Source organism: Amphiura filiformis, chromosome 9 (genome assembly GCF_039555335.1).
Source record: "Amphiura filiformis chromosome 9, Afil_fr2py, whole genome shotgun sequence".
Lineage (NCBI taxonomy): Eukaryota > Metazoa > Echinodermata > Ophiuroidea > Amphilepidida > Amphiuridae > Amphiura > Amphiura filiformis.
In genome coordinates this window covers 24,030,881-24,044,087 of record NC_092636.1, presented here as the reverse complement: position 1 = coordinate 24,044,087, position 13,207 = coordinate 24,030,881, and the positions used below count along the sequence as shown (strand labels likewise).

The window sequence follows — 13,207 nt, the reverse complement described above, 5'->3', positions numbered from 1 at the left end:
TCTTTAATACTCGTCTTCAGAGGAGACAGTTGAGTGAGCAGTAGCAAATTCACTGTTGTTGAGAATGTCATCACCATACTGTTCTTCATCACATATAAACAAAAATCCATTATCATCAATATCATCAGTTTCTTCCTCTGCCTCCATATTAGGCACATTATCTATGACACTTTCAGCTTGAATGGGGCAACATCCTACAGTATCCGAGAGAATATTCCAAACATCAACATAGTCAGAGTAAATTGCATACCTTTCTTTGAACTGCTCAAATGTGAACACAATGTTGGCTTCCAACACAATTTTATCAATGGTTTCTGATGGTATACCAGACACAATGTCCACACCAGCCAAGAAATTGGAAGCGTGAGGACATGTCAACGACAATTGTGAAAGTCTGAGAAGACTCAATTTTTGGTTCAGGTCACACATCGTATCCATGCTTATGCTGCGTCGTGGAAGGCTGGATATATCTAATTCAGCTGCTAGATCCAGTTCCTTGAGTTGTTTTTCTGCAGCAAATGAAGTGTTGGTGCACACTCCATCATCACACTTGCAGTGCAGTTCACATATGTCACAACATGTATGCGTGTTGACGATCGAATGATCCTCATGTCCAAAGTGTTTCAACATCATCTGCCTCCTACACACTGTCTTGTTCTTTATGTACTCCTTCATAGATGGATCAACATCTCTGCTGTCAGCATAAACGCCAGGATAAGTGAGTAGGACAGATACACTAGGCTTACCATCCCTGCCTGCCCTTCCACTCTCTTGAAGAAAGGAAGCAGGGTCACTCGGTACCCCAAGATGGATGATCGTATGGACGCCTTTTACATCAACGCCCATCCCAAATGCAACCGTTGAAAAAAGGACTCTGATATGACCATCTTCCTTTGTGAAAGAGTCAATGACTGCTAACTGTACTTCATGTGTGGATTCGCTATGAAACATTGCAAACGGCAACTTATCTCCTTTCTTTGACTGGAGTTCGTAAAAAAATAAACCATACAGGTCTCTGCACTGTTGAAGTGTACGGCAGTATATAATAACTCGCTCAGCTTCATCTGGCTTTGACTTCAGTTCTTCTATCAACCAGGTAAACGTTCCCTCATAGTCTTTCTGCGATAGAGTAACGTTGACTAACTTGATGTTGACACGGTTTGGCGATTCTTCAACAATGAAGACGTGATACATGGCAAGGTTGCTGATGACAACTTTCCTTGTTTCTACAGTAGCAGTTGCCGTCAGTGCCATCAGTGGAACCTTGGCCGACAACATGGCTCGGATGTCAGCTAGTTGGGCATAATGTTGACGGAAAGCTTTTCTGTCTTTATCAGCAAAACCCCTGTGTATGACATAAAAGAAAGAGACATATTTATAAAATTAGAATTTGTGCATAATTTGACTTTTTATGCAAACTTATTTTCCCTCAAAAATGACCCCACATTTCAAATGTCTATATTTTCTGTTTATGCGGCACATTGGATCTCAAGCTCCCCTACCAATTAAAATTCTTATGAGACGAGGTGTAAAGCATGTAATGTTGTGATTTATTTTCAAGTTAGGATCACTTTCAAGAAACCGAAAAACATAATGCACATGACTCGACTGAAGAGTATTTTTGTCAAGGTCTGAAGTCTTTCAAGTAATTCATAAATTACGTGACGCATTAAACGCTTTCATATCATGAATCGTGTACTAATACTAGGGAGCAAAACATCCCAAATCTTGTTGACTTGTTACGTAAATTATGTATGAAAGTGCAGCTTTCTGTGTTAAAGGGCCGAGAGTGTATTATTGATCAGTAATCGATACACGAAATAGGCTATTTGGATGTTCGTTGAACAATGGAGATATTTTTTATCTCGATGGTTGAACCAGACAAAATTAGATTTGATTTGAAAGGATTCTTCTCATCTTCTCTGGTTGAGCCAATGCATTTGAATAAAGGCCGAACGACAACTAAACCTTGAATGATTGTGTGCTTGAAAAAAGAAAAGAATTTATAGCAAACCGTTACCTGTATTGTTTTTCATGGGCTGTATATATGAACTGGCGTAGACGGTAAACACGAGTCAAAATTTCATTTGACAATATATATTAAACCAGAGAAGATACAATGATCTTCTCTGATTAAACCGATCAGAAATCATCTTAATTACTATTTGATAAAACATCAAAAGTGAGCGTAACCGTTTGATAGCCGATCCATATTTCGTTAAGGGCAGCCAAGGTCCGTGAATTTTTTATATATTAAACCGGCCAATCGTTTTTCTTTTTTCGTTTTCAATCAAGAAAAAACAAAATAATAATAATAATTAACTATAATCGGTTCTTCATGTTGCAAATGGAATAAAAAGGAAATGTTTAAATTAATCTTTATTCTCTTAGTTGATTGTGATATTTAAATGTGTTAGAAAAGGAAACCGTTCGTTCGTTTTCCTAGTGGGCTTTTTCGTTTTCCTTGGATGAAATAAAAATTCAGTTTTAAGTTGCTTACCATTTTGGTACAACATGACACTCGTCAATAAATATTCCACGCACCCGCTCGCGAATCCGTTCGTCCAACAAGATGTCTCTTCCACGACAATCTCCACCAACCAAAGCTTCAGGTGCAGCAAAAAGTAGCGTATATTCACCCTGTAAAATGGCGTCAGCATTGATGCTACCATCAAGGTACACAGCTTTTACCCCCTTCTCCTTTAGTCTAGCTATCTGGTCTTCTATAAGGGACTTGATTGGGAAAATCACAAGGCTGAATGTTGGAACTACGTACTCGTTGCAAGCGCGTAACAAATAGTCGTAACAGATATTGAATGCTTGGAAAGTAATGGACTTTCCAAAACCGGTTGGCAAACTGCAGAAAACATCGCGCCCTTCGAGGAAAGCCGTCAACGCCGATTTCTGTTGGTCTTTCACTTCCTCAAAACCAAGTTTATTGGCAGCAAAGTTGATGCTTCGTTGAACGTCCTGTATTTGAAATCTCGCCATGACGTACACATGTAGGCCTATACGTTTGAAAAAAAGTTGTAGGCCTACTTCTAGTGAACAACACAAATATTATGACAATTTAAAATCCAAGCGACCGTATGAGAATGAACTCAAAATTGAAGTTACCAAAAATGTGTGAAAGCAATGTAAAGAGAGCATTTTGCTACTCCCTTTTTATTGATCGCTGTCATGGAGATAGTACAAAACAATATCGGTAACAATTATGAATACCATGGAAGTTCAGACACGATCGATTTTAATCCGTCAATAAACTACTTGAACATCACCATGATCATGAGCGTGATCTTAGGGGATTTGTATGGAAATTGAAAAATACATCGAGCTATTATAATAAATGATTGATATAATAAAAAGAGTCATTTTATTGTATTTATGGAAAGGGAATTGCCGGTAACTATATTATTAATAAATGTTCTTTTTCCAATCTTCTTTTTCTTTCAACGAAGGAAGGAAAAGAGTCATATATTTTATTATAATGCCTACAATTATTATGATTATTTTGTTGTTGCTGTTGTTGTTGTTGTGTTGTTTTTGCTGCTGATGTTATTTATCAGTTATGATTATTTATTTTTTTATTCATTTTTGTTGCCACCGCACCCGGCCCTATGCATAGTATTTATCTCGATGGTATGAAAGAAAGGATGAAAGTCTAGTATCGTATTTGAAAATTCCCGGGTTGAACTCAACGACGTCCGCGGTCATGCGCATACGGTTAAATTGATGGCAGAAAGAAGATTGATTGAAAATGTTCATTGCCGTGCCATTCATTTCTATTTGAATGCACTATGATTATGCGAATATTAAATATATTTCATATTTGTGCATGGGAAATTTGATGATATATATAATTAATGTAGTCCGTGAATGTAATCGTATTTTTTATTTCGACGATTGGAAAGCTAGTAGTTGCAAAAAAACTGATTGAATAGTTCAAAGAACTGAAGAAATATCGACTGCCGCGCCGCGCTACGAGCCCGTGCATGGAACTTCTTCTAAACATGGTAAAAGCAATCAAAGTGCGTGTGATTTATTCATTATTTATTTATTTAATTAATTATTTATTTAGGCCCTATCATTTATTAAAATGTAGCCTATGCCCGTTTTGAATTGCTGCAAAAGCGGGTGCAAAAGTACGTACGTCATCATCAACAACTACCTGGAATGATTTTGGAATAAAATAAATAAATAAATAAACAAATAATACGTTTCATTCGCTTCTTTGAATGCTTGTTATATATAACTAGTCGGTTTAATCACATAAGTTTAACAGGTTTAATAATTATATTAAACGTTTTTTCAGTCATCTCATTTTATATTTTATACATCGAACTTTGGAACTGTTTTTTTTTCCTTTTTAAAAAACAGGAACATATAACCATCGAGCTACTAATAGAAGAATTATTCAATACAATTTTTCATCAAAGAATTACCAGTATTCAATTTTGCTCAAAACGTAAACATCCACTGATAGTAATACACACCAGCGTGTCAAGTTAATTACCAATGACAGATTAACCCACTAGGGGTGTCTGTGGTTTGGGATCGCTAATTGGTATTAGGAGGGAAGTGCCACTATTACGTAATGATCACCGCATGTCGCTGTCTGGGTCAGCTCGCCTGTCAAACACATTTGCTACATTGCTACCATTGGCTGATGCAAACTGGTGTAATGTTACACCAATACCGAAAAGTCGGTATCAGTTTGGCAAGTTTCGTAGGGCCTTATTTCTCGGGGACAGCGGTTAGTGGGTTGTGAGCTATCACTGGGTTTTTAGCAGTTCTCAGTTTATAGCATGATGTCTCGGAGTATATAGTATGTTCTCGGGGACAGCGGTTAGTGGGTTGTGAGCTATCACTGGGTTTTAGCAGTTCTCAGTTTATAGCATGATGTCTCGGAGTATATAGTATGTAAAAAAAGAAAATAAGGCCCTGTAGTAGGGCTATCAACAGTTGGCTATTTCGGTGCAGGTGTTATCGTGGACACAACAACAATAGCTTTAGGGAATTTCCCGTTGAATTCAAAACAACAATAGCTTGAGGGAATTTCCCGTTCATTCAATCGCCGGTTTTCAGCGCAGGTTATAATCAAGCATTTTATTATTTAGTGGGTGGCTTTTCGATCAGTAAACCGTTTATGATCTACAAGTGTTATACTTTTACCTTGGGGGATTTTGTAACCATTTTGCTTGGATTAGATGCTAAAATAACACGGGTCAATAAGTATACATCCATGAGAATGGAGAACAATTTTTAGAATTTTTTAGTCAAGTTACCCACACCAACGAACACCAACGAACACAATTTAGGGTTATTTAGTTTTCCAGTTTTGGTTGTTTTACTTAATAATGCAGTTTATTTCTGCAGAGTAATACATTGATCTTATAGGAAATTGTGCAATGAAGACACTGGTCACACTTATTATTATGGGTCAAAACGAAAGTTTTCGCTATATCCCCTCCCAGTAAAAATTATGATGATGGGGTGAGGACGTGAGGGTAAAGGTGTATTTGGGTATGTGGCATGCGTAAATGTTTAAAAATTTATCAATTTGAATGTAAGAACAGTGTGAAGTCTTGGAATGAAGTGTTGGCAATCACATACAAAAACGGCTGCGACATCAAAGCTTGAACTTTAAGTTATATTGTTGCAACTTTGATATGGTAAACGTCAATTAATTTTTAAGTGACAATGCCGCAGATTTTAAATTAACTTGCTTAGTCATTTTGTGATACATTTACCATGCACATGTACACTTTTTTCCCGCCTGGAGCAAAGGTCGTTCACAAGTTGTTCGTCGTGGCATGAGAAAGGTTAACTCGGTGGTTCATACGGAGATTTTGAGCCAAGCTTAATTTATTGAAGGGGTTATTTATGTCGTGTCTATTGGTTACACTGCATAATTTCGATGGAAAAAACTACAGGAAAGTGCTACCGGGCATTTCAATACGCGTTTTTTTCCGCAAGCTTTGCAGCTGATTGAGGGCTGAAACGTGCAGCTTATTTTGGAAGTCTCTTTTGATTAGGGGTTTGTTGTGGAGTAGTCAATGTGTTGTTAATGTTGTATTAGGTGGATTTGTGTCATGGAAAGAGAGACGACAAGTTCGGAAACTTGACAAGAAAAGAAACACAGAGTTTTGTTGCTGTTAAAATTTTTATAACGAAAGATAACACTTCCCCCTAAAAACACTTTTTTTTTTTTAAATTTTTTATTAGGTCAACAGATAACGCAATTCAATGTTTATAGCAAGGCGAATGTGGAAAATCTGTTGAAAACGACCTATCCCATAGCACAATTTGTGACCAAAATGTAGGTTTTAAAAGTCAAAACCTCAAGTGTTCCTTACAATATTTTACAAATTTTATGTCATTAAATGAAAGAGTATACTTATATTGTCCATATACTAGCTTCATTTTAATGAGCAATGGCCAATTCTCTTTAAATTGCAAATCTTGTGCAAAATGTATTTGTCATACGGTTGTAAATTCAATGCAATGAACTATATATGAATAAAGAGCGCTTACAAATTGATGTTTTTCAAAAATTCAAACATTTTAGAATTGTAAATTTTCATGACCATTATTTGGCAAATGCATTAAAATGAGTACAAACAAGCCTAGTAAGTATCTCAAAACTCAGAGCATTAATACCAATGTCGTAATGCCTACTGAGAAAAGGAGAATAAAGTTTGTAAAACGTTGGTATCTTGAAAGTATTGATTTCAATATAAATGTATATCCGTTGCTCAATGTTTGTAATGCATCATCATGATCATGAAGCCATCACATATACATATACCTGTACATGCAGTTGGCTTGAAAATAGTCACCGTCGCAGGTGCAACGTATGAGGGTAGATTCTAAATAGATAAATATTAATATGAATCATTGCAAGGATTTTTATTGCCCACAACAATAATTGAAATAATAATGTAATGTTGAATTCGTGAATCTTTAATTGGTTGACTAATGTATAATTTCCTTTTAAACGAAACAAAATTGCGACAGCGCGCTGCAGCGTCAAAAGGGAAACGAAAAGCTTTATGAAGAGAAAAAAACACAAAACATATATCAGTTTTTTAATATAATAATCATGCGCGCAAGCAATTTTTGTTTTATGACTCATAATTATAATCAGGTTTGAAAACATACATACTCTGTTGCTCATGGTATAATGTACAATATTTAAACAATTTTTCCGTAGATTATTTTCTTTTTAGCGCAAGATTATACATTTAAACGGAAATTCATATATGCATAAGTAGCAAAAACGCGGGGAATTGCTTATTTTACGTATTTACCTAAAATTCTGAAATTGTATCGTCAATATAGGCTACGTTAATGTGTACACAATATCTGTAAAAGTCAAAAAATTCAATTACTTAAGCTTAAACACCAATTTCCATCTAAATACCTCCCCCACCCTCCACATAAAATGAGTAAAAATACATCATCTATCATGACATTAATCATCGATTGTATTGGATCCTCCCAATACGATACATTACTCTTCAAATGCAGTCATCGATTACCATGGCAACGAATCATCTGATAGCAAGGTTACAGCTACTGTTAGTTAGATGGACAGACAAGATACATGTGTGATGTGATGAAATGAGTAACTTGTCGGGCCAGATCAATGTGTGATATATTTCTGTATACCCTTTTGAATAAAATGTTTACCAGTACACATTTGTACAGCTTAGCGTCAGTATATGCATCAGAATCCCCCAAAGTGTCCCACCTGAGCACATATCAGCCCTGAGCTTATGAACATTCCATGATTATACAAATAAGGTACAAAATAATTTAAATCCATATATTCATACAATTTCTAGAAAATTTCCAAGTAAAATGTACCGACATCAGACTTATTTTATAAGACCAAGTCTCACGTCAAATAGCAACGAGCTTTTGACATACAGCTGCGTGCCTCTTCCCTTCTTCTCCTGATGTGGTGAGTCATCACCATGTATGTTAGATTTAGAGCATCTCTGAGCTCTCTGACCAATAGGATCTTCATCATGCTCATCTATCAAGGCACAGTTCTATACCGCAATATATTTATACATTCATAGAAAGACCCTGGAATGTTTTGGTTATTGAAACTCGCAATCCACATCTTAAGGTCAAATTTAGAGCTATATTATTATTGTTGAATGGGGATCTTGAACATGGAAAAGAGACATTCGGTTTCCACTCATCTTACCGATTTTTCCTCCGAATTCGAAAATTGGTCAGGTGCCCGAATTGTGTTCATAGAAATGAACCCGTTGGCTACAGCGTAAAATTCCTCTTGGAGATATAAGGCCTTTTGCTCAGCTATTTTTGATCATTTTGGCGGCGTTATTTTTTTTTTAACTCTGTGTATATTCTAAAATAATTTATATAATTTGTTTATTATTAGATTAGAAGAATGTTTAACTTGTTTATTATTGTTTGTTTTTTGTTTTTGAAAGTGAATACATTTTATTTAAGCAAATCAACGTTATTGCTCAATTATTACAAAATTCCAATAGCACGTTGTTTTTTAAAGAACGATATTTATGTCATGATTTTGTGAGCGATACATCTAATTTGGCATTATAATAATAGTCTATAAAATCATTTGAACACTATGTATTTTTTTAATACTATTATTCAATTTTATTCAATTTTCATCTGGAAATATTTGATCTATGTTGAAATACACCAACCTTTTGGACATTTATATTGCAAAACCTAATATTTTCTTGACGCTCGTGCTTCAGGTATTTATGTTTCCATAACCAATCTCACATTGTTCCCAATTATTTTCCGTGCTTGGACTCTGTAATAAATAATTGCTTCAAAGTACTCTCCTCACTATAAATGGACCACAATGATCTCATCCCAATGCCATAGTTCAATAACCTCAATTAAACAATCATGCAGCAAAATTTGACCCCAAGTTGGAGGGTATGAGTTTGTGTACCCAAATTTGCAAAGGTCATTCAATGAATGTGCAACTGTATTGGGGTTAAAGAAATGTGTCCTTATAGATGAGCATGTTGTGGGATATACAGACAACAGGTGTCACAGCCAATTATATGCCCATTCTATCTTAGCACGATATAATATAAATTATTTATAGAGTCTGTTATTTGTAAGTTCGAGGCAAATGAAATAGTGCAACAGAATGCTTTCTGGTACCGTGGTACGTGTGGTAAAAGAATGTCTATAAGCTTACGATGTTAGCCTATCATCATTATCTCCGGGGTCATTATCATAATTATTGTAAGACTAATTGCTTAACATTTGAAATAATGAATTCTATAATTAGGTGTGAATTGTACGTTTTCATTTGACGCATATCATTTTCTTATCCAAGGTCAATGAATAATTTAAGTATCTGCAAATTATAACGTATACATGTACCTGAAAAATTGACTTTATAAAGCCATTATTAATTTGACATATGGACAAATTAAGCCTCCTTCACCTATGGAAAAATACTGTCATGATAACCCAGCAAACACAACGGTTTTCGACATTATTCGCAAAAGGTTAGAAAAGGTTGCCAGAAAACGGTTAAATGTCGGGTTTTATAAAGGGTACGTATGTGAAGGGTATAAAACGTTTTCATAACATTGAAAAATTTTTTTGAAAACTTCCTACAAAATGTTCTCACATAGGCTAATCTTATTTAAGTGCGTTGACGAAATATTTGGCAACAAATATTTCCAAAAAATTACATTTTGACAACAATATAAAAATGTTGTAGTGCGTTTTTCATACAAAATGTTTTAAAAACGTTGCTATGATAACCCGACAATAAATGTTTTTAAACCGTTTTTACCAAAATTAAAACCCAAAATACAGCCCGTTTAAAACGTTTTTAAAACGTTTTGTGTTTGCTGGGAAGACACGAAGAGTCGACAAAAATACATCTTTGCTTCTCAAAGAACATGACGAAACATCATTGGCCATCTCTGTCAAAATTATTATATACGACAAAATTGATCCGATATATTCATTATGATATAAAATACGAGTATATAATTGACTGACGATATTCCAAGTGGAAGTGCTGCTATCATGATATCGTCTATCAAAAGTTCTCCGAATGTACACAACGAAACACTATAATTGTGCATTTATGTACACTCTTTTAATGTAGAAGAGTAAAATACTCACTCTCCAAAAGAGTGAAACCCACTCCTAAAAGAGTGGAAACATAATACGGAATTACTATTATAGAGTGTTTGCTCTAAATAAAATGAAGCAAGACTGATAAATACGATCCCTTTCTGCATGAATTTGCAATTTTTAGATTTTCTCAGATAAAACCCCAGTGTATATGCGCCGGTTGTATATCCACATCGTATTTCTTCTAGCTTCTTCGTTATAAAAGATAAGATTTAGTTGGAGCTAGTTGGCGAGGTTCCTTGATTCTAGTGATTCTAGACACGTCTATTGACATGATTATATGAAATCCTCGACACGATTCTAGGCTGATAAATCCTTGTCATTTGCTTGCTCAAGAAAGTATACACCAGCAGTTTTAAAGACAAGCCCTCATCCATTTTAAATTCAATTTATCTCGTGCAATTACATGTGATACACTCCTTGTGGGTGCAAAGGATTTGGAAAAGAACTTGATGAAGTTATAAATTTAAAAGTAATTTGTTATCGTGGATATTTCAATAGACATGATGAATACAGTTCCCTAGTCTGCAATATTTCATTAATAATAACAAATTATGTCATGTATAGAAAGAGAGGAAGATGAGGAGGGGGATGAAGAGGAGGAGGAGGTGGATAATTATGATGATGATGGTGACAGACAGTACTGTTATGATTGATTAGGAAACAAATTATGATGAAGATGGCATGATTGATAGTACTGTTGTCGATGTCATGTTCATTTTACCGGATGGAGGGGGTATGGTACTAATGACCATACGGGGACGTGCTGCAAATATGGGTAGCATTTTCGGCCTTTTGGTATATCAATGACCACTTTTTCTAAGCCAATATTGGTATATGAATGGGTCTTTTTTTCAAATAAAAAAAATTCTCGAAAATAGTCCAATTTTGCCTCAATCTAGGCAAAATTTTGAATTTTGGTATATATATGGGTCCAAATTTCTTGAAAATATTGGTATATTTATGGGTCCACTTTCAAAGTCTCAGCGGCACACCGCTACCAATATCAAACTTGAGTTCACCCCCCCCCCTCCCCGGGTCATTTTACTCATAGTTTTCTTATTGTCTGCTGTCATTTATCCCTAAAATTATTTAATTTGTGTGTGTTTATCATCATTTTATCGCTAAAATTATTTAATTTTTGTGTGTTTATCTTCATTAGGTCCCGCTGTAAATGGGGCTTGGTCGTCGTGGTCGAGATGGGAGACTGTACTGTGTCCTGTGGAGAGGGCGTCCAATATCGCTTTCGATTGTGCAATAATCCAACTCCAGTCAACGGTGGCGCTTCGTGTCTTGGAGACACAGTAGATAGAGAAACATGTCCATATCGCCCATGCCCAACAGGTAAGTCGAAAGTCTTTATTAGTCGAAAGATAAATTGGAGGCAAACTTAAACGCATTTTTCTCATATGACGATGAGTGCCAAAGAGCATTCATAAGACGAGCAATATAAGTAGGATCCCAACAGGCTTCTCCGTGAAATTATGTGGACACCAGTTAATAATTTTCATTGAAAGTCGGACCCCGGATTAATTATCTCAGTTTTCCTTAGACATGCTAGACCCCAAAAAGAGCTCCCAAATGGGGTCAAGACCCACTTGTTGGGAACTGCCAATTAGGTGGGATACACGTATAGGAAAGTTTGTGAGCAATATAGACATGTTGAATACAGATTATAGATTGAGAGAAAGCGGTCGATCCTTCATGTAGGCCTAATTACTCGTGTAAGCTAATCTTAACCCTAACCCTAACCCTAACCCTAATTTCGTGTATAATTACATGCAGTAACCGAGAAAGCAGTCGAAAGCTGTCGAAGCACCTACCCCGAGCACGTATTTTAGGGTTAATAATCATTAAATCTGAAATCGGCCAAATCAGACAAGCTCATTTCCTAAATATAGTTCTAAAGGACTCCAGTGACATGAGAGTCAGGTTTTAAAATTGTATCAAAATTGTGTTATGTTTGTTCAGGTAAACAGATACAATTCTTTGTTAAAGAAGGTCGATGCACTGATAGCTATCTTGACGTCAATGTATTGTAGATATCATACCCTTTAGCAAGAATAACAGAGTGCTCCATTAATGGCTTGTAAGTCATTATATATTTTTGTGACTGTGATATTGTTCCGAGCCTTGTAACTTTGGCAAAGTTATAATTAAACAGATAGCATCATCAAGTCATCATTAGAGGCCAACTATTGAATCGTTGATAGCAAATAACAAAGATAAATCAAATCGCATTGCAAAGATTCAGATTATAATGTTAAAGTTGCTTACATTATACTGATGCGCGCGCACAATAATATTGAAGCACTTTCCACTTTTCTCAGTTCCACCGTTCAGTCCAATTGTCCAGGGTGGTGTTAGAAAGGTACCAGATGATCTTATATCCAAAGTGTTCCTATCAGTCATGTACCTAGGATCGGGCCTAGGATGCGCCAGTTTATTTTGGAACTGCACGAAGCACTGAAAAGTCAAACTTTGAATTTTACATTTTGTTCTTGTAACAGGTATATTAGCAATCCACACGAATCGCGTCTTCACATTCTATATCTACAACCCTTTAAAAGCCTATAATAATTTGTTTACACTTTTGTTCTTTTTCCCTACAGAAGCAGCAGCAATAGTAACTTTCCATAACCCAGATAGAGGTATCAACGTAATCCCAGGATGCAACTGTGGCTGTGTCTTGCGCGAAATCAACGGTACAATATCATCTTCTCCTGAATCATGTAGCACCGGTTTTGGCTCATGGAAAGTGGTTGTTCCAGACGATCTGAGAATCAAGTTAGACTTCCGCTCATTTGATCTGTACCTCCACGATGAATGGCTAAGAATACGGGACGGTGAAGACGAAGGCGCCAGGGTGTTAGCTTACCATACCGGAAGTAAAATACCAGATCCAATCACGTCCAGCAAAAATAAGTTGTTTTTAGAATATAAAGTGTCGGCAAAAGAGACCGGTCAGATGAGGGGATTTTCGGCGGTATATTTAACGTTTGGTAGGTATAACGTGTGCTTGTAGTAGGTT

The 13,207-nt window shown here is 35.9% G+C and overlaps 2 protein-coding genes across 2 annotated transcripts in view; one reads left to right on the top strand and one right to left on the bottom strand.

Annotated features, from left to right (window-relative positions):
- The window catches only part of LOC140160771 (uncharacterized), a 125,719-nt gene that overhangs the window by 104,718 nt on the left and 7,794 nt on the right, over window positions 1–13,207 (top strand). Inside the window, 3 exon segments of the mRNA XM_072184068.1 lie at window positions 11,339–11,377; window positions 11,380–11,520; window positions 12,789–13,178. Of these exon segments, the coding sequence (XP_072040169.1) occupies window positions 11,339–11,377; window positions 11,380–11,520; window positions 12,789–13,178 (570 nt within the window).
- Window positions 4–3,090, bottom strand: LOC140160414 (probable ATP-dependent DNA helicase RecS). Its single transcript, XM_072183649.1, has 2 exons — window positions 2,501–3,090; window positions 4–1,345 (listed from the first exon to the last, which is right to left on the bottom strand). Exons 1-2 carry the CDS (start codon window positions 2,989–2,991, stop codon window positions 4–6), a joined length of 1,833 nt encoding a protein of 610 aa, XP_072039750.1. The 5' UTR covers window positions 2,992–3,090.

Excerpts from the sequence above, each read along its gene's own strand:
- LOC140160414 (XM_072183649.1), bottom strand. The coding sequence starts at position 2,991 with ATGGCGAGATTTCAAATACAGGACGTTCAACGAAGCATCAACTTTGCT. Across the intron at positions 1,346-2,500 it reads TGTCATGTTGTACCAAAATG|GGGTTTTGCTGATAAAGACA; the intron begins GTAAGCAACTTA and ends TGTCATACACAG.